General features: G+C 29.2%; 3 protein-coding genes across 23 annotated transcripts; 2 read left to right on the top strand and 1 right to left on the bottom strand.

Moving 5' to 3' along the window:
• Positions 1-3,529: 3,529 nt before the first annotated feature.
• Positions 3,530-9,663, top strand: LOC124946568 (luc7-like protein 3). Of its 14 annotated transcripts, none has more exons than XR_007100125.1 (10): positions 3,530-3,888; positions 4,027-4,275; positions 4,352-4,558; positions 4,638-4,799; positions 4,916-5,109; positions 5,197-5,288; positions 5,380-5,449; positions 5,538-6,067; positions 7,260-7,319; positions 7,391-9,663. XR_007100125.1 is itself a non-coding variant. In XM_047487395.1 (9 exons), the coding sequence occupies exons 1-9, from the start codon at positions 3,784-3,786 to the stop codon at positions 7,413-7,415; spliced, it is 1,116 nt and encodes a 371-aa protein (XP_047343351.1). In that variant the 5' UTR covers positions 3,530-3,783; the 3' UTR covers positions 7,416-9,663. The 14 variants fall into 14 exon arrangements, 6 of the variants coding, with proteins under 6 accessions (XP_047343351.1, XP_047343417.1, XP_047343401.1 ...); XR_007100130.1 differs by having other exon boundaries at positions 5,538-5,804; XR_007100123.1 differs by having other exon boundaries at positions 5,538-5,549.
• Positions 7,851-11,231, bottom strand: LOC124946604 (mitochondrial glycine transporter-like). Of its 7 annotated transcripts, none has more exons than XM_047487504.1 (8): positions 11,049-11,231; positions 10,408-10,470; positions 9,179-9,297; positions 9,012-9,096; positions 8,705-8,884; positions 8,440-8,611; positions 8,104-8,366; positions 7,851-8,028 (listed from the first exon to the last, which is right to left on the bottom strand). In XM_047487504.1, the coding sequence occupies exons 2-8, from the start codon at positions 10,459-10,461 to the stop codon at positions 8,002-8,004; spliced, it is 900 nt and encodes a 299-aa protein (XP_047343460.1). In that variant the 5' UTR covers positions 10,462-10,470; positions 11,049-11,231; the 3' UTR covers positions 7,851-8,001. The 7 variants fall into 7 exon arrangements, with proteins under 7 accessions (XP_047343460.1, XP_047343478.1, XP_047343451.1 ...); XM_047487522.1 differs by having other exon boundaries at positions 10,231-10,470; XM_047487495.1 differs by having other exon boundaries at positions 10,961-11,231.
• Positions 11,232-12,007: 776 nt separating this feature from the next.
• On the top strand, positions 12,008-14,006 carry LOC124946630 (40S ribosomal protein S9). Of its 2 annotated transcripts, XR_007100140.1 has the most exons (5): positions 12,008-12,144; positions 12,398-12,636; positions 12,910-13,096; positions 13,388-13,631; positions 13,745-14,006. XR_007100140.1 is itself a non-coding variant. In XM_047487556.1 (4 exons), the coding sequence occupies exons 2-4, from the start codon at positions 12,414-12,416 to the stop codon at positions 13,914-13,916; spliced, it is 582 nt and encodes a 193-aa protein (XP_047343512.1). In that variant the 5' UTR covers positions 12,008-12,144; positions 12,398-12,413; the 3' UTR covers positions 13,917-14,006. The 2 variants fall into 2 exon arrangements, 1 of the variants encoding a protein (XP_047343512.1); XM_047487556.1 differs by lacking the exon at positions 13,388-13,631.
• The last annotated feature ends 6,974 nt before the right edge of the window (positions 14,007-20,980 follow it).

Consider the following 20,980-nt stretch of genomic DNA (forward strand, 5'->3'; position numbering starts at 1 on the left):
AGATATATCATGTTCTTTTATGGGTACATGCGATACCAAAATATTATACGGCCCTGAGTAAATTGCTGACCCTCCAACGGGTCAGTGGGCGCCAATTCTACGACCCTCCTCCTTCCTTTCCTGGCAACCGCAATATGCTTTTCCTCGAACCATACACCTGCTCTTCAATGTACGAAAAATCTAATAACTAATGAGGACTATATATATATATATGTATATATGTCAGAGAAAGCAATATCTGATCTTCATCAATTTTATCGTTTTTAAGTACATTATTATTTTTTTTACAAATGTTTATAATCCTTAAGACTTATATGCAACGAAATTGATTTAATTTTTTTTTTTTTTATCGAATGAAAAAATTAGGTAAATCTCAGAGAAATAAAATAGATTGGAAAATATTTATCTTACATCCTCTGGTAATACTTTTTCATTTTCAAAAATATTCTTATGTAATCTAAAGTACCTGAGAACCGTCGCGATGAAGCGGCAAATACCAAATGACAGATGTTGATCTTTCGAATAAACGATTATTGGAGAGAAATCTGGTGCAGCTGGAGAACGCTTCTCTCTCTCTTTCTCTTTCTCTCTCTCTCTCTCTTTCTCTCTCTCTCTCTCTCTCTCTCTCTGTCTCTCTCTGTCTGTTTCTGATACCGTGCCAAGCGCTCGAACCGTCTACCGAATAATTACGAAAGGAATTCTATTTCATCTTTTTTCTTTCCCCCTTGTTTCCTAGAAAAACGTTCAAAAGAAGATCGTTAACGAGGAAAAGTTCTTTTTTTATTTTTCTTTTTTGTCTTTTTTTCTTTTTTTTTTTTTTTATTTTTATTTTTACCCTCCCTTCCACCCCAATCCTACCCCCCCCACTCCCTTCCTCCCTCCCTCCCTCCCATCAGAAAAAGAAATAAATCAATTATCCAACATTTTTAACGCTAGTGAGGAGAAAATATTGAAATTAGCGTAATATTTTTACGATATATTTTCTCCATGTTTTTGTAAAATGTAATAAAAAGAGAAAAAGAAAAAGAAAAAATAAAAGAAGAAAATTAAGAAATATAGAAATTATATTATATTTTATAGGCACCATTTTCTCAATCGTCCAATACGTTCCGATTACGGTGTAAAATGTAATTACGTCAAGTGCTGTGTAAAATGAAAACGTAAAAGAAAAAACTATTGATAAATAGAAATATTTTAGGTACAATTTTATCGTACAATTTTAAATACGTCCCGACGGTGTTAAATTTGATTAAGCAAAGTACTCCGTGCAATGCAAAAGAAAACAAAATAAATCAAATAATACAAACGTTACATTGTATTTTAGGCGCCATTTCTTTTTTTTTTTTTTTTTTTTGCCATCAATCTTACCGTCCCGACGATATAAAATGTAACTAAAATATAACTAAAATGTAACTACGCAAAGTATTCTGTAAAACGAAATGTAAAAGAAAACAGAAAAAGATCAGAGAAAATTATAAAAGTTATATTATACTTTAGATACTCTTTTTTTTCTCACATGCATTTAGTCACGTTCCGAGGATGTTAAATGTAATTATGGAAATTACTGTCTAAAACAAAATTCAAAAGAAAACAACAAACTAAATCGGAAAATACAAAAAATTATATTACACTTTAGACGTCACTTATTTCCTAGTGCATTCAATAAATTCGAACGGCATAAAATATAACTGAACAAAAGTATTATATTAAAACTGACATTGAAAAGAAAAGAAAATAAATTGAAAAATAGACGAATTATATATTAAACTTTTTAGGCGTCATTTTTTTCTCATGCATACAATACGATATAAACCGACGATATAAGATATAACTATGGAAAGTGTTGAATAAAATTCCATTAATGATAAGAAAAAGAAAAGAAGAAAAAGAAAAAAAAGAAAAAAGAAAAAAGAAAAATGAAATTAAGAAATAGAAAAATTATATTCTAGCCGTCATTTTTTCCTGCATTCAATACGTACCAACAGTACTGTAAAATGTATCTACGTAAAGTAGTTGTATTTCGTAAGTTTATACAAAGCATCATTAACGAGGAAGCAAAATTATAGTTTTGAGTTCGTCGTACGGAAGTTGCAGTATATTTTCTATTTATAGACTCTCTCTCTCTCTCTCTCTCTCTCTCTCTCTCTCTCTCTCTCTCTCTCTCTCTCTCTCTCTCTCTCTCTCTCTCTCTCTCTTTCTCAGTGGAACGCGCGTCCATTATTTGAAAGTTAGTTAACCGGAGGCGCCTGCGACTCTTTTCTTCTTCTTTCTATACGATTTTGTTGCGTCGTAGCTCTCTCTCTCTCTCTCTCTCTCTCTATATATATATATATATATATATATATATATATATATATATATATATATACTTTTTCATCCAGAAAACGAAAGATATTCACCGAGTATGTTTCTTCATCTGATTATCTTTCATCAAAATGATAAAAAAAGTTTCTTTTATCAAACGAAATGAGAAATATTCTTTAAACGATTGGAAGAGACAAATAGATTATAATTATCAACATTAATCATTTCTTTTAATCTTTTTTTTTCTCTCCTTAATTTTTTTCTACTTCTGCCATTGTTATATGTCATATATATATATATATGGTTCGAAAAGTGATCTTTCAATTTGATCGTACAATTTTAACGATTCAGTTGTTTTAATGAGAAATAATTTTTAATTTACGTATTAAGACATCTAATTAAAAATTCTACTAGAATATTTCATCGAATTATGATGATTTTTTTTTATATCGTAGATACAAACTTCGTTGATTCGAATCAAAATAAATGATTAGTTTTAACTCTTTGCAATATGTTATTGCATTTTTACTGGTTTTCGAATTAGTACATTATAATTATTGGATTGGTAGAACTGTATATATATTAAATGATTTGTACAATTTCTATGCAATTACCAACCATCATTGTTTAATAATACTATTTGTTTCTCAGAAAAAAGTCTTATAATATTATTGAATATTAAACTATTATATTTTAATTGTTTAAATTTATTGAAATTTAGTTCAGAATATATATATATATAAAAAAAAAAAAAAAAAAAAAGGAAAGAAAATAAAAAAAATCTATCGATTGATCTTTTTTACTGACTTAGCTGACCAATTAAGTTTAAATTTAAGATACCTTCAATGCCCTCAAGTGACACGATAAAAAATCACACATGCTATCGATATTGTCTGTATGGTGATTGGTTTAATTTTATCTACACAAATCGTTTATACAGATTATATTCTGTAGGTAAATAAGAAGACTCAGAACGATTATGATTAATGAAAATTTCTAAAATTTATAATAAACAAAAGTCATTTTATTTTTCTATATAACCTCTCTCATATCAAGTATTAGACTTTTTTTAACTAGACTTAGAAAATATAGATCTCTTTGGTTTTCGCGATTACAGCGCCACAGCATCACGTGACCGAATTGCCACAAAATATAGTTCTCTTTGATGTACAGCGCCACAGCGCGGTCGCATGACCGAACTAATATATCTGTTTACAACGCTAGTGTCATCTATAGTGTAAAAGTGTTTGCAATATTACTGAGTCTTATCACTTTTCTGAGCTGTCCGTTTATATATTGCTACGTGTAATTTTTCTAAACGTCGTTAATATTCAATTATTTTATCGTTCGCCTTTCGTTTTGTTCGAGTTTTCCGAGAAATATAACGTTCCGTTTGTAGCGATTAATGTCATTTGAACGAAATTATTCGACGTTTTAAGTTTTCGTCTAACGTTCGGAGTTAGGTCATTTTTTTGAAATATGGCTGCTGCCGCTGCTGCTGCTTTACTTGATGAGCTTATGGGGAGAAATAGAAATGTTCTTCCCAATGAAAAACCAAAAGAACTTAATTGGGAGGATCCTGAGGTATGATCACGTTAATAAAATTGTTCTTACGTTTCTTTCAACGAACACGTCATTTGATTAACGATCGATGCTTTTAATATCATTTTAATGATTAATTTCTACATTATTTGATAATAGCTAAGTTTTATTTCTTTACAGTTTTGCAAATTATATTTGGTAAAATTCTGTCCTCATGATTTATTTGTGAATACGAGAGCTGACCTTGGAGCTTGTTCTCGAGTTCACGACGATGAGGCGAGAGAACTTTTTGAGAAAGCACCATACTCATATCGTAAACAGCAATACGAAGATGAATTTATTAGATTCTGTCAAAGTATGTTGAACGAGGTTGAAAGAAAAATTGTCAAAGGCAAACAACGTCTTGCTCTTATTGGAAGAACTGAAGCGGTATTTATTATTTAGATTTTTATTGAAAGTAATACAAATCATTAAGATTTTTAATTATGTTATATTCTTTTTTCAGCCTACTCTGACTCCTGCACAGACTCAAAGAAATGAAGAACAAATAGCTTTGCTAACGGAAAAAATAAATAAATTAGTAGAAGAGGCAGAACAAAGTGGAATTCAAGGAAATGTAGAACAAGCTCAAGGCCTAATGAGACTTTGTGATCAATTAAAAGAAGAACGGGAAACTCTTAGAAAGTCTAATGATAATAGCCATTATAATCAAGTAAGTTTTTAATGGGGCTATACTTTTGTTTATAAACATTATTTTAAATATTTTATTAAATATTTAATTTTCCATTAAGACTGCTGAATTAGCTGCTGCTCAAGAAAAACAAATGGAGGTATGTGATGTGTGTGGTGCTTTTCTTATTGTTGGAGATGCTCAACAACGAATTGATGATCATTTGATGGGTAAACAACATGTGGGTTATGCAAGATTAAAAAGTGCTCTTCAAGAAATTATGGTACAATCAAAATCAGCTAACTTTTATAATGATTAATGTCGATAGTTAACTTTTTTTTTTTTTTTTTTTTTTTTTTTTTTTTTCTTTATAAACACAAATAATTTGCTTTTGTATAGAACAAACGTGAAAAAGCAAGGGATGAAAAAGAGCAGAAAAGAGAAGAGGAGAGAAAACAGAGAGCACGTGCTAATGAAGAACTTGATAGACGAAGAAGAGAAAGTGATAGAGATCGAGATCGAGATAGAGAAAGGGATAAACGACGTAGACGTACAGACGACGACAAGGGTAGACATGACTCAGGAAGTCATAGGTTAATATTTAGATAATTATAACGTGAAAAAAAAAAAAAAAAAGAAAAAATTCAATTATCAAATTCTTAATAAAATTTGCTTGACAGAAATTCTGGACATAGAAGTAGAAGCAGATCTAGAGAGAAGCATGATCGACATCGTGATGACGATAATCATCGACGTCATTCTCGCGACAAAGGTACAAAAAGTTAATCGATTTGACGAAATTCACTTTGAGAAATGAACTTATCCGTAATGACGTATATACATATGTTTATAATCGTTTATAGGAAATCGGGATCATCGAAGTTCCAGTCACCATAATCGTCGTCGCCATCGATCTCGAAGTCGAAGTCACAAGTAACTACTCTTGATTGGTTAGTGAGTGAGAACTAAGCCAGGTATGCACTAAACAATTAACGATATATTCGTCTCATTTACTGTACAGGTTCTTTACCAGGTGAGTTTCATTAGATGCACATAATATGTACATGATAATTATCTGTGATTTTGAAGAATCGCATACAGTCACAACGTACCAGTCTTTGATCCTGCCTATTAATTGGAGAAATGCTCTTACTAAATTTCATATGGACCTGATTGTACAGCATTTTATTTTCAATGTGACGAGCTCATTCTATGTAACATATAGCTTGAAAAAGCTGCATCGAGGTAATGTCGAGCAAGGAGTAGTAAAGTCGTTCACAAAAGAAAGGTATATTTATCATGTAGTACTATAGATATTGTCTACAGAGCAAGATAGGAGAAGGTATACCTATGCTTGCTTTGATCGGTATAATGTCTTCATAGGTTAAATACAGTAAATCATTATGTAATATCAACGACTGCATAGCTTTTTTGTCGAAAAGAAATTAGTGGTTTAGTGGAGGAAACAGTGCCTACTTCCGTAGACCTGCAACGACAGTGCCCTGTGTGACTGTGACTATACAAACCTAGCTTCTGCTACGCATTTCTGAGGTATTTATATCGGAATGATAATACCAAACATGTCCTTTTCTTAGGAAAGTTAGACTTTTTTGAAATTGATGATGTTTATTTTTGGAGTGATACTTCAGTGCTAGTGCTTAAAGGAAATGATAACAAAGTCCTCCTGCTATTACTTTCCTTACTTCCTAATTGCAGTTGATCGGAGCATTGTCAAGATGACTTTCAATGATAATTTATCTGAGAGTTTTTCGTTTAGGGACATATTAATGATACCTATGAGAACAGAAATTGGATAGATCAATAGTAGTATTTTCAAACTTCGAACTTAAATGTTCAGAGTAACTTTCCTGTTATTTCTATAGCCAGTGAGTTAAAAATATGAAATTGATTCAATTGTCATCATAAATATTATACCAGTATCAAATTGATTATTTAAACATTTCCTCTATTTGATAAGGAATTTCTTACTACTCCCCTTTTTACAATTTATGAGAAATGTGTATCATATGAAATATTTTCTTCCCTCCTTGCACGTGTCACTTTATTTACACTTTTAGTTCTTAATGGTTAGGATGCGGGTAAAATTATAATTTTTATAAATGGGTGAAATGATTATTCTTTAGCATTATCCTACATCGATCAAAAGGATCACAACAGAGGCCATATGGATCATAAATTGAGCTGCTCCTAGGACTTCCCTCATTTATATATATAGTCTCATATTATTCAGTTTGCCATGTCCTTCGTTTCAGCTTTGATAGAGAAGATACATATTTTACATATGTCTTACATTTACACAATTCATTAATGATATAAATGTTTCTTTATTATTATTATTATTATAATCTGCTTTTTAAATATTTACTTACAGAAATATAAAAGTTTACTCTAATAAACTTCAACTTCAATATTATCATTTTGTATTGCAGCACAGAAATATTATAACTTTATTACAAATATTATAATATTATATAATTAGTATTTACTAACATATAGAGATAGAAATAATGGATTTTAGATCTATGAAAACGTGAACTAAATATTTTTTTAGAAAATTAATTAATTTTATTTTTTTAAATATTTTTCGATGATACTTATAAATCATATAATGGAGGAAACATAAGTTCTTATAATTTTAAAGCTGCTATCAGAATGATATTTTGAATTATATTAATTGCTTACTCATGCATATAATTGAAGTATAATATTATTTCTGTTTAAGAATTTAACATAATGAGGTTAACAACAGCTACAATAAGGGAATTATGTTAAGCGTTTGAAAGTAATTGCGATTCGTATGAAAATAATATTTGTTAAATCTTAACTTTTAAAACATGGATTCTCTATTTTCAGAGCGAAGACAGGGCAATGGGAATAACCAGTCCGACAGATCCACGTGCACTCTGCTTTATGTATTATTAAGGTAAAGATTTTGCATAATCTTCACATTGAAAAGTCATGAATTTTATATAAATATGGATGAATTTATTTAAAGTACTTTACGTCATTTTAACGAATCATTAATGATTCCTGAAAATCGGCCTTTAAATAATGCGTGAATGTTATTTTATTGCAATTTTATTTACATCTAAAAGTAATTGTTACATTACTATACATACCAACCAAACAAGGTAAAATGTCCATAGGTTACGTTGTAATACTCGTAATATTGTTATTTGAAATTAATAAAATGAACCTGAGAAAGAACATGAAAAAATAATCACAAAATGCAGATAAAGATTAGTCTAAAAAACCATTAAATGACTGGTATTATCTTGTACACTTGTAACATAAAAATATATATTTAACTAGGTAATCTATAAAAATATATAATTTATTAAATAAATACATATATTGGTAATACAATGAGCAATACGTTGCTTCATTCTAATACTGTATATAAATAATTGTTCTCATGTGGTTAAAATTTTCTATTTATACCAATCAGCATAATTTATTAAATTTTATTTTAACCCAATGCTTCGTGTAATCTGTAAAATTGATGGGTGGATTTAATTATGTGCATAATCAAATGATACTAAAAATTTGACCTAGTGTAAATATACCTGTTCATAAACAGTCCAAGCCATAGTAGTCATTAGTGTTCTTCTTAACATTCTAGGAACAATTCCTTTAAAATATCCTAAAATTCCATACTTTTTATATACAATATAAGTGGCACTGTAAATAGTTTTAAATTCATTTGGATAAAGTTGCATCTTCGTTTTAATAACATCTGGTGGATGCGTTACAATAGCAGCAAAAATTCCTGCTAAAACCCCACAGCTGAAGTGTACTGGTACAGAGGTATTTTGATGAATGATGAGCTCTAAAGAAATGAAGAGTGCATATTAGCATTTAAGAAGATTACTTTTAATAAATTTATCTTCATCGTAGGGTACCTGTATGAGCAGCTATTTGTTTTAATTGTGTATAAAATAACAGATAAAGACCACTGTATGGTGCATCGCGAAGTAATGTTGGTACTAGGCCACTTGACAGACCTTTAATACCTTCTTGCCTATATATGAGCCTCAAAGCTTCTGCAACGCTATTGTATTTGTAAACGCCGCTCTATAAAAATATTATAGTTAAATAATATAGAGTATTTTGTGAAACAATATATATAAATGCATCCTATTGGAATGCTATTTAATGCATTTGTACCTCAAATCGTGTTTTAACAACGGTAATTGGAATTAATAAACCACCAGACATAGATCGAGCTGTAATACCTAACGATATAGCTTGTAGAGGTGTTAATGGTTCTTCTAGCTGTAATGTATGTTTTAACCAATCCAAAGAGGAAAAGTATAGTCCAACACCAGGGATGACCCTTGTTATAGACTAAAAAAAAAAAAAAAAAAAAAAAAAAAAAAAAAAAAAAAAAAATAATTTTATTAATATTCCTTTATTCTATGCAATTAACATATTCATTTTACATATTAGATATACTTTGCATTGTACTACTTACTGGTGTCATACCCCGCCATAATCCAAATACATTTTCTTTTTTTATTATATGTACAATTGTTGTTAGCATCCCATTTCTTGTTGGTCTGTAAGTAGTTATGCGTGATACATTTATATCTAATATATCAAGTAGATTAATTTTATTAATAATTTTGTTTGATTACTTACTCAACATGAGTAGTAACTCTGCTTTGTAATCTAGTTTTAATTAAATCCAATGGTTGAAATAGAATTGTCGAAAAAGTACCAGAAAATGAGCCAGCAAGAAAAGATTTTAATATGGGATACTGTAAAAATATATTTTTTATTTTATTTTTTTTTTCCTTTTTTTTTTCTTTTTTTGTTTTTCTTGAAATAATCACAAGCCAATTAATGTGTAAACACTTATATCAATTTCGAAATGAATTAATCAAGTTCATTGTGTAATATAATACTAAATTACAAATAATTCCAACTATTGATTATCTCTTAAATTTATGGCTTTATACATGATATCTCGCACGAGTTTCCTCACGTGAATATTAATCTCATTCAAAGGTCAATACAATTATCTATTTGCGAAGATAAACATATATTGTTCGTGAACTTATTTTTATATATAAATAATTGATAACTATGCTATATTTTATAATAAAAATCATTTATCAGGTTTATGAATAAGATGATAAAATTATTCCATGCTCTATTATTCATAATATTTGGATGATATAGTAATGAGTGTTAGTTATTGTTTTGATATTAGATTCATTATTTTGAAATTAACTTATCACTGTTTGGAAAATGATCAAGGAATACATACATTTTGTGATATTCAATTTCGACGTAACCAGGACGATTATAGATTGTACAAATACTTTTAAATATAAAACTATTCTTGGAATATTAGTTTGAATAATATGTTCAATAAATAATAAATAAATTATTTTTTTAACGCAAAAGAATATATAATATATTTTATTTATGAAAATTTACTTATACATTGGATACAATTCTATATATTATATTTCATGAATATCGACAAAGATGTTTTATATAAATTTCAAGTGAAATATAAACAATAATATTACAAGTAATATATGTTAAAAAGCAAAATAATTTTCAATTGCAAATTTTAATATAAAAGATATACGATCGTAAGATCTTGTGTGCCTTTTGTATTATTATAAAAAAAAAAAAAAAAAAAAAGAAATATCAATTAATATAAAAATAATAATACTTACGGCTCCTATAGCCTCCATTTTTATATTTTGTAATTGATTGGAAGCTTGTGAAATATAAATTAAGAATCACTGTAGTCTAGCTCTTATTGATGCAGCAAATCAATAAAATAAAACCTTTCTTAACTGTCTCGTGCCACTAAAGATACTGAAGTCATTTAAAGCGTGACGAATACTTACTTCCTTGCTTATCTCAGTTTCTTCGCTCTCCAGGTCAATTGAATGACCCTGCATATCAGAATACTGTCATATAAAAATATTAAAAAATAGTCGAGAGAAACGTGATTTAAACGTGACTTAGTAATATACGTAATATAGGAAGTTCATTATACATTGTTGAGTTTAAAGTCTGTTAATTTTTTATGTATAGGAATGACTAAGAGTATTCATGTAACCTTAATTTTGAAACAATTTTACTTGGTCTCATTAGATATGTTATTATACTCAGAAATAAGATTTTGTAATAATCTTTTATATATCATATAGATATTAAAAATTATAATCTGAATAACAAAATATTATTACGTACACGAACACAAGTTATAGCACTGATATGATTTTTTCTTATTTTTTCCATGAGAAAAATATAATTTTCACAGAATGTTTCAAAACTTTTGTTATTATAAATCGTGATTTTCTAACGATTTATAATAACGATTTATAAAAGCATAAGAAAGAACTTGCACGTATAATTGATAATATAGGAACAAAGTAAATTAAACAAATGTCTTACACGTATCATAGTGATAAGAAAGAATAAATAAATACCAAATTCTTTAAAGAATATAGATTAGGTTATCTTTATGTTTTTAATGTCATACTTTTGTTTACTGGATATTTATAATGTATTCTTATTGAGAGATTGTTTTACTGTCTTTTACTTTAATCTTCCATGTTTTTTTGTTTATCCGAAGTATGTCGCGAAATATTTCTTCATTCAAATGCATTTTTAATAAATTTCAAGCGTTTTATTACATTGGTTATATATTAAAAAGAGATGTACAACATACCATTTTCTTTTTCTACTACTATAGTCGAGACTTGATTATTTTACATTATATTATTTATTATTTATACTTATGACCTGGTTATCATAAGTTTTTTTATTAGTCATTGCATTTATACACCTTTCTACGTATAATAATATAAATGATAGACAATAAAATTATATTTTGCATTGAGAGGAAAAATAATAAAATGCATGTACGATATATTTATGTGTAAAGCATTCATTATTAGCATTTATCAATCAATAAATCATTTGCAAAAAGTATTAGATATTAGACATTAAAAATATTTTTGTTGTCTATTAAAAAGAATATAATAAATAATATAAATAAGAATTAACGTAAAAATAACTAATATTGAATTATTTCGTTAATTAAAAATTATGCAACCGTTTATGATAATATGAATATTTTTAATTAACATCAATAACATTGATTAGAATTATGATGAAACAGGATCTTAACATATTTTTTTCAAAGAAATAGAGTACAATAATCAAGAAAAAAAAATACAGTTAATATTAGATAACATGAGCCTGTGATAATTGTGAAATTAATTTTCGCAATTCGGTTTATTTATTTACGTAATTTAAATATTATTAAATGTAATATTATTAAATATAATATTTAAATTATATATATATATATTTATATATACGATATTAAAATGTATGTGTATTTTTAATATCTTATAAATCATAATTAAATTGTAAAATATATATTTTTCCATTTATTTTCAGGACTTATAAAAATGACCGTTAGGAGGTACTACAGTAGTTTCAAGTCGTTTGCGATTGGCTAACATTTACGCCATCTTTACGCTTGGAAAATGATTTCCGGTTTTAATGAACTCGGCCATTTTCATCAGTGTTTCGCTACAGTTAGGTCGTTACTTCAAGCCGGCTCTGAGGTAAGATAATTTTAATAATTATTTTATTGCTAAATGTTCTATAATTACTATCAATGTTTATTTATTGATTTCTATTTTAAGAATTTATGTTATTTCGTAAGAAATTATATATTTATCTTTAATTTTATTTTCGAAGAATTTGTCTACAACGTGGTCGCCATTTTTATTGCTACACGTTTTTTTTTTTCAATATATTCTCGTTCGAATTATCACGTGGTTTTTGAAAGTATTCGGTTTTTTTTTCTTGCATTAGGTAACGATCTTTCAATATGGTAAACGGACGAATTCCTTCGGTCTTTTCAAAGACCTATGTAACTCCCAGGCGGCCTTATGAGAAGGCACGTTTAGATCAGGAGTTGCGAATCATCGGTGAATATGGTCTTCGTAATAAACGTGAAGTATGGAGAGTCAAGTATACGTTGGCCAAAATTCGTAAAGCTGCTCGAGAACTTCTTACGCTCGAAGAAAAAGATCCAAAACGTCTTTTCGAAGGTATACATACATTCTTTAACACGTTTTATTAAATTTTTAGGTTATGAAGTTATTAAAAATTAATATTTAAGTATTTAATATTAAAGTATTTTTATAAAAGAAGCGTGTAATGTATTTCAAGATTATATGATGAATTAATTATTTATTTTCTGACACCTCTTGACCTAACAATTTTGAGGAATGTATTAAGTTCTGAGAAATTAGGAAACTAAATAACATGTATGATAAATGTTAACGTATTATTTCTTTCTAACAAATCTCAATTGTTTTTAGGTAATGCATTGTTGCGTCGTTTAGTGAGAATCGGTGTTTTGGATGAAGGACACATGAAACTCGATTACGTTCTTGGCTTGAAAATTGAAGATTTCTTGGAAAGACGTCTTCAAACTCAAGTATTTAAATTGGGTCTTGCTAAGTCAATCCATCATGCCAGAGTTTTGATCCGTCAACGTCATATTAGGTGAGTTTTTAAATTCATAGATATATAAATGATCTTTTATAGGATTATTGTAGCCTTATAATATGGGCAAGGAATATCTGTACATTTGCAGATAATTTCTAATCTATTAAGGCGAGATAAAACGCCTGGTTAATCTCTGGGCAAGGATAATTCTTTGTCTAGTTTCATCCCAGGAGACAAGTCGCTTATGTCTCAATTTGCGATTATTGAAGCATATATTTTTGCATATCTCATTCATGCTTGTAAGGACAAATCGTCTGATAATATAACAAAAAATTTTTGCTACTACAGATGTCAGGACAGTTCACCTGATTGATCTCCTGACTTGACCAATAATCTAAAAACTTGACTTCAATTGAATGGGCAACTTCTGCATATATAACTGAAAGACTGTTCTATCGGCAAATAATTAAAAAAAAAAAAAAAAGTTTTGAAGCTACTTTATTTCACACAGGCCACTTAAATGTTAGTTGAATACTAACATTTAACGTCTGTTGATATTATTGGAGCAATTGAAACTCGTCATCCTTATTCGGTATTGTGTTAACGTTTTCACGAGACATCTAGCGATAAAATCCATTCATTGGCATAATGATTGCAAAGTAATAGACTTTGTAAAGGGTTCCGAATGATGGTGTATCGTTTCAGGGTGCGCAAGCAAGTGGTGAACATCCCCTCCTTCATTGTACGATTAGATTCGCAAAAGCACATTGATTTCTCTCTGAAATCTCCATTTGGAAGTGGCAGACCAGGCCGTGTAAAGAGGAAGAACTTGCGTAAAGGCTCTGGTGGTGCTGCACCTGAGGAGGAGGAAGATTAAACTAAAAATATGATAGTTGAATAAAAGTTTTGTCAGATATACATCTATGTACAAGTATATTAGGATTCCTCTGGGATTTTTATTTCCTGATTTTTCTTGTTTGTTATGTTTTTGCACAACTTTTCCTTATTCCATGTGGAGTATTTAATTAAACACTTTCTCTCGACATTTCCTCGTAATCCGAAGTAATCCATTGATATTTTCTTCTAATGATTTATTGGTTTCCCTTTGTTACTCTTTGCTAACAAAATTTGCAATCACATTTATAATTCTTCTTTCCTAATCTTTTTCCAATTGTTCGATAAAACTTCCAAATATTTCAAGTGAATCATTCCTCGCATAATAATATATTTTTTCCTTTCCATAGAATTTTATCTTCCTCGTGTTTTTTTCTCTCTCTCTCTCTCTCTCTCTCTCTCTCTCTCTCTCCATTGAACGAGTTATTTATTCTTCGGTAAGAAAACAAAACAGAAAAAAAAAAAAAAGAAAAGCAAATGCACTTTGTGCATTAAACTCTCGTATGCTAAATCTTTTTTCCAATATCAAAATTTAATTCACGTTCTGTAAGACTGATTTGTAGAGTCGTGTTTGCCTTATTTCGTTCGTTTCTTTTTTTTATTTTTAGTAAGTCGGTAAGTCCTTGCATTTTGTACAGCTCGTAAAGAAGTTAAATTATACTAAGCAAGGTCACGTATCCTACATACGTTATAAGAATAAAAAGCAATGGAGAAGTTTGCAACGATCGGTAAGGTGGAACGCCTATCGCGTGATCTCTTGTTAGTGGGATCAAGAGTTTACATAGCGGTTTGCTGTTCGTGTGCAAATACGAGTTGTCTCGAGATAAGTGTCGGACGAAATAGTAGTCAATTTATATTAGATAGTATGAAATTTTTACGAAGATATAATTTTTGTTTTCTCTCTCTCTCTCTCTTTTTTTTTTTTTTTTTTTTTTAAACAATATCTGCCTGATAAGCGTATAAAAAGAAAAAAAAAGAATTTTTCTTTTAAATGTACAAGAACCTAGTTACATTTCCTGTTATCGATGACAACCGGTATAGTACGGTATATAGTGTATTTGCATATATATATATATATATATATATAGGGTGTCCCATTTTAACTCGACTAACGAGCCAATTATATTTACGATAAGACGTGGTCGACCGATAAATTCGACAGGAGACAACGACTTCGATGGGGGAGCTTCGTTTGCGAGTAAATAATTTCTAAGGCACGAAGCTTTCGAAAGTTTACGGTAGGGACGATATTCATGGAATATTCATGCTACGAAATTATCGAATATACCAAAAGCTTGTTCAACGTTGGTCCGAAGTTATTGCCCTTCGTATATTGGTATGTATAGATAACGAAAAAAAAAAAAAAAAAAAAAAAAAAAAAAAAGAAGAAAAAAAAAGGAATTAGAAAAAGAAAGAAAAATGCGCTCGTTGACATGCTCTCTCTCACTTGTGAAAGAAAGTATGCATTAAAGATGAACGATCGTGAGAGTGCTTGACCGATTTCGAGTAGCTTTAAGGAGAAAAGCTACGAAAGAGACTTTTTTTTTTTTTTTTATTTTTTAAATTGACCACCATTGTCACATCTTCGTTATTATTTAAATATTCCTTTAGATATAATTAATTCAAGATAATTGAAAGTGATAATTTCGATTCAATTTGTGTTGAATAAATGAACGAACGTGATAGGTAAAAGTTTTTCTTAAAAGTAAATATAATTATAATTCTTGTAAAATTACATTTTAGCGTTATTTAAAATAATCGAATATAATCTTAGGTTAATTATAAATATCTTTAAATGAAGACTTTAAATCGTTTTAATCTGGATACGAATTTACATCTATTACGTAAAAGGTTCTTAAAGGTATTTAAATATTTGTTAAGCTTTATTCTAAGAGCTTGATTAATGTCGTTTGATAAGAACAATAGCTTTTATGAATATAACAATTTAGAGACTCGTTTAAAAATCATGTGATCACCTGCATGATGAATATCTTTTTTTTCCTTTTTTTTTTTTTTTTCAACTTACTTTCTGACATTTATACTATTACGTATATATAAATATACATTTGTCTTATATTAAAATCTCAAGAGAGTGATAAATACATTTGTTTGATATTAACAAATTAGAATATTAGTGTTGATTTTTTAGACAAATATTATCACCATTTGATAATACGTAACTACGAATGACATTCCAAACGATACTATCCTCTTCCATTTTAATAAGAAGTCGCATAACTTTTCATCCCCACTTTCTTATTCTAAGCTTAGTGTCAGATTAGCCATTTAGAAAGAGAGGTTGTACATTCCGTGTCGCGCTTACGCAACTACTTATGGTATGCACCTTGTAATCTTAATATACCGACTCGAAATACATATTTTCATTAGAAAGAAGATAGTTACGTTTATAAATTGCATAGAAAAGAATATGTAACTTGTGACGAGTTTTATATTAAATTCCTCTTCCTTCATCTTCTTTATATCGTTTATATAAACGTCCGAGTTGTTTCCATTTCATTCGATTTATTTTATTTTCTTTAATTTTTATTTTTATTTTTTTTTTATTTTGTCCGTTACAAATAGAACAACAAGTTCGATGAATTAATCGGTTATCGGGTTAGAGTCATATATAGGGTGTACAGATAATTTAGGTTCCATGTATAAAAAATATAAACAATACAAGTGAATTGTCGTATTTTCTTTCTATAGAGGAACGCTTTTTTTTTTAGGACACAGTGTATATATATATATATATATATATATATACACGACACACACACACACACAGACAAATACATATGTATATATATGCAAATGAGACAAAGTTCAAACGAAGAACTATTGTCGTTGATATAGAACGTAGAGACGACAATGTAGCCTGAAGAATCCAATCGTATGTTTATCGATCACAATTACAATATAAGCGTGTAAAATATATTTCAATATGTTACGTTTTATTGACTCTCAACTTAACAATCTGTTTGGAGATACTAGGTTGAATATATTTATATCAAAGGATAATAGAAATAGTAAAAATAGACATTTCTAATTTTCAAACTTATTTGACGTTCATTGTTTCGGATTTTGAAATATTTAACATTATTATTATTCTTATTATTCTTTTTTTTTTTTCGTCTTCTTCTTCTTATTATTATTTAAATGTTAGATTAAATTCCACGAGGTAAACTAATTCTTCAGATATTTGTCGTTGTTATTGTTATTATTATTGTTTTTATTTTTTCTTTTTTTTTCTTTTCTTTTTTTCGTAGAGAATAGTGTAACTTATTCGATATATTCAAGGTAATGAACAGATAACTAGAATGATTACTACTACCTAACAGAACATTCTTCAAACTCTAGTACCTTTTCTTCGGTTCTACATAGTTTTCTCATCGAGAGAATCTCAACCGGCACGTTCTCTTGGCATTTCTTCGAGCTCAGGGTGCGCCAGCTCGTGTACGCGTGTCCTGAAAGAGAGAGAGAGAGAGAGAGAGAGAGAGAGAGAGAGAGAGAGAGAGAGAGAGAGAGAGAGAGAGAAAGAGAGAGGGAGAGGATAAAAGAGAGAAAGAGAGAAAAGATACTAGCAAATACGCGTTCAATGGCGTAGTAGAGTAGCGTTGTTTAAACAAAAAATTAAAAAAAATTTTGTCGAATCTTTTTATTACGAACATTTGTACCAATTACATTACATTAATCTCTTTGAGGAGGTTATCAAAATTTATTATATTTACGTTATAAAAAAAAAAAAAAAAAAAAAAAAAAAAAAAAAAAAAAAAAAAAAAAAAAAAAAAAAGTAAAATTTTCTTCTAGCGTTTAAGAATATTATTCGGTGAATAAAGGATTAATAAAAATAGTATGAATAAGCATTTAAGAAAAAAAGAAAAAAAAATATATATATATATATATATATAAATAATATAAAAAAGTTAAGTATAAATAATATAAGATAGAATTCTAATTGATTGATATGTTTTAAGTAAGTATAATTATTAAGATAAAATAAAATGAAAAAAAGATTATAAAGCAACGAGTTGATTTTTTTTTTTTTTTTTTTTTTTTTTTTTTTTTTTTTTTTTTTTTTTGGTGATATAGAGTTAATTATGTAAACAATTTACGACCGACATGATATATACATACATCAGAATAATTTAAGATAGTGAGAAAGAAAAAGAAAGAGAGAGAGAGAGAGAGAGAGAGAGAGAGAGAGAGAGAGAGAGAGAGAGAAGGATAATGCAAAATGTCGATCGTCTTTTCTCCAAGGATCCGTCCTTGCATTTTATCTGATCATGAGCGATGGAAGGCGAGTCACAAGGAAGGATAAGCATAATTGTTTCGCGTTTACAATCGTATCGTTCTCTTCCTGTGAACACCAAACAATCAAGGAAGTTACGCCAATGGATAAAGAGAAAGATATATATATATATATATATAGGTTTATAGTTACCCTTACATATAAAGGAACATGTGCATGGATGGATTATGTCCTTTAGTATAGTAGATGCATACTATACTAAATGAACAATGCATGTGAGAGGTACGGATAGTCATCGTCGTCGTTGACGTCGACGTTGACGTCGACGTCGACTTCGTCGTTCTTGTTTGTTGTGTTACTGCTGATAGAGAGTGGCGAATACAAGAGAACACCGTAGAAGCTTTATGCGAACTGACGAGCGTGTACTAGTAAAGACGACGGGGCCATCGAGTTAAACCTCGATGTAGCGTATTACTAAACCTTACGTAACAAGATCTCTTTGTATTTAAGCGTGTTCACGCGTGTGTGCCAACATGTTTCGATACATGCCATTCTATAATCTCACTACTAAATCCGAAATTCATCTTGGCTCTATCTTCTCCCTCGATGTTACGGATCTTCGACGTGAAGAACTATGAGATTTAAAAGACATAAATTGTAGAAACAATTCATAAAAAATTTCAAATTTATATTTTCTCTTATTAATATACATTTATAAGTAGTTATATCTTAATCCTTATTTTATAATACTTTTTTAATAATAATAATAATAATAATAATAATAATAATAATAATAATAATAATAATAATAATAACAGTAAAAATTTTCCATGAGAATTGATGAGAAAGATTGATATTCTCTTAGAATTTACAAAACCGTGAGAGATTTATCTTGAAGTGCGTTGATGGTTGCTCGTATAGTGACCATTCGAAGTGACATGGACGAAGCATGCTAATACGCGCTTTGAAAATGCAAATTTGGGTCGTTTGGCTCCTTTGCAAAGCAAATCGTAAGACCGACGGAATATTTTACAGATTTGTTCGATGGGTTTACCATGAGGCCACTATTCGAAATATATCCCTGGTTGATTTAAGTCGTCCTGGTTGGTTAATTCTTTGTCGATCGTAACGTTTGATAAGAGCGTAAGAAAACATTATTTTCATTTTAAAATAAATTTATATCAATAGTTTATAAACTTGTTCGATAACAAATGTTAAAACGATAAACCTGCTGTTGCCGTCTCATCTCATCTTCTATCATATCTCTCTCTCTCTCTCTCTCTCTCTCTCTCTCTCTCTCTCTCTCTCTCTCTCTCTCTCTCTCTCTCTCTCTCTCTCTCTCTTCTTACGATTTGTTAAAATTTCAAATATGCATTCACGATGGTGTGTATCGTAAAAAAACGAGGACACCTGCCGCGCACCATTTCTACCAGATGCGACTTTATATATCGATTATCCTTCGACGCTTTCGTAAATGCACAAAATTTTAACCATAGCCCGTCCTCCTTCGTTTGTATTATGAGAAATTCAAATGCAAATATTACACGTTTCGTTTTAAGAATAATTTTCAAAAGTTCCGAAAGTTATTAATTTTTAATTTCAATAAGGTCATTTATTTACGATGAAAAATTTCAATGATAATCAGAATTTTATAAATGAGAAAAGAAAAGGAAAGGAATAAAAGAAAAATGAAAAATTAAAAAAAAAAAAAAAAAAAAAAAAAAAGAATAATAATAATAATAATAATAAATAGAAAAAAAAAAGGAACAAAAGTTCGTTACTCTGTCGCTATTTTATTATTATTGTTATTATTAAAACTGTCATTATTTAATATTAATATTATCAGAAGGAGACGTAGACTTATTCAACGAAGAGAATTATAATAACGAAAGACGGGCTCGACTCGAGTTCTCGATATTTTGCAAACTCCGTCTTATTATCTCGTCATTATCTCGTTCTTTTCAACACGAAATAGACAGTGGTATATAAAGCAACAACGACGTTTATGAAGCTTTCTAGATTTTTCTCTCTCTCTCTCTCTCTCTCTCTTCGTTACATTAGAAACTATCGTTACCATGATAGAAAGTTTATTATTATATAACGAACATAATTCGTTCGAGACACCTTGTATAATATGTATCGGTAAAAGAAAAAAAAAAAAAAAAAAAAAAAGAAAAAAAAAGGAACATTTATAATATATTATCTTTGTAAAAAATTCAAATGCGAAATCGATAAAAACTATTTCGAAGAATTACAAAATAAAATAAAGAGACGGAAGATACGCCGGTTTAAGCAATCCAGTTGTCCTTCAGCCTCTCTCTTTACTTCTCTCTCTCTCCTTCTCTCTCTCTCTCTCTCTCTCTCTCTCTCTCATTCTGTCTCATTCTGTCTATCTCTGTCTCTTTCTCTTCTAGGATCTTCATACGTGTGTGTGATTTTCTCGTCCAAATTCCATGCACGATCATTTCACGCGACAAAGACGAACGACGTCGGTTACCAATGCCTGCTACGAACGAGAGATAGAAGATGGGTGGGGAGAATTATCGTCCATCATGCATTATGCAGGATAACGTATTAATAACGTACTACGTTCCTCTGACCGTAGATTTTCAAGCGTATGTTAATTCGCGTCACGATTATTATCGCTGGGATGCATCTTTTAGTACAGTCTCGTATTATATGAAAATAGTGTGAATCACACAAGACAAATTAATCCTTTGGAATAAGTGAGAGAGAGATAGAGAAAGAGAGAGAGAGAGAGAGAGAGAGAGAGAGAGAGAGAGAGAGAGAGAGAA

This window comes from Vespa velutina, chromosome 1 (genome assembly GCF_912470025.1).
Source record: "Vespa velutina chromosome 1, iVesVel2.1, whole genome shotgun sequence".
NCBI classification, from domain to species: domain Eukaryota; kingdom Metazoa; phylum Arthropoda; class Insecta; order Hymenoptera; family Vespidae; genus Vespa; species Vespa velutina.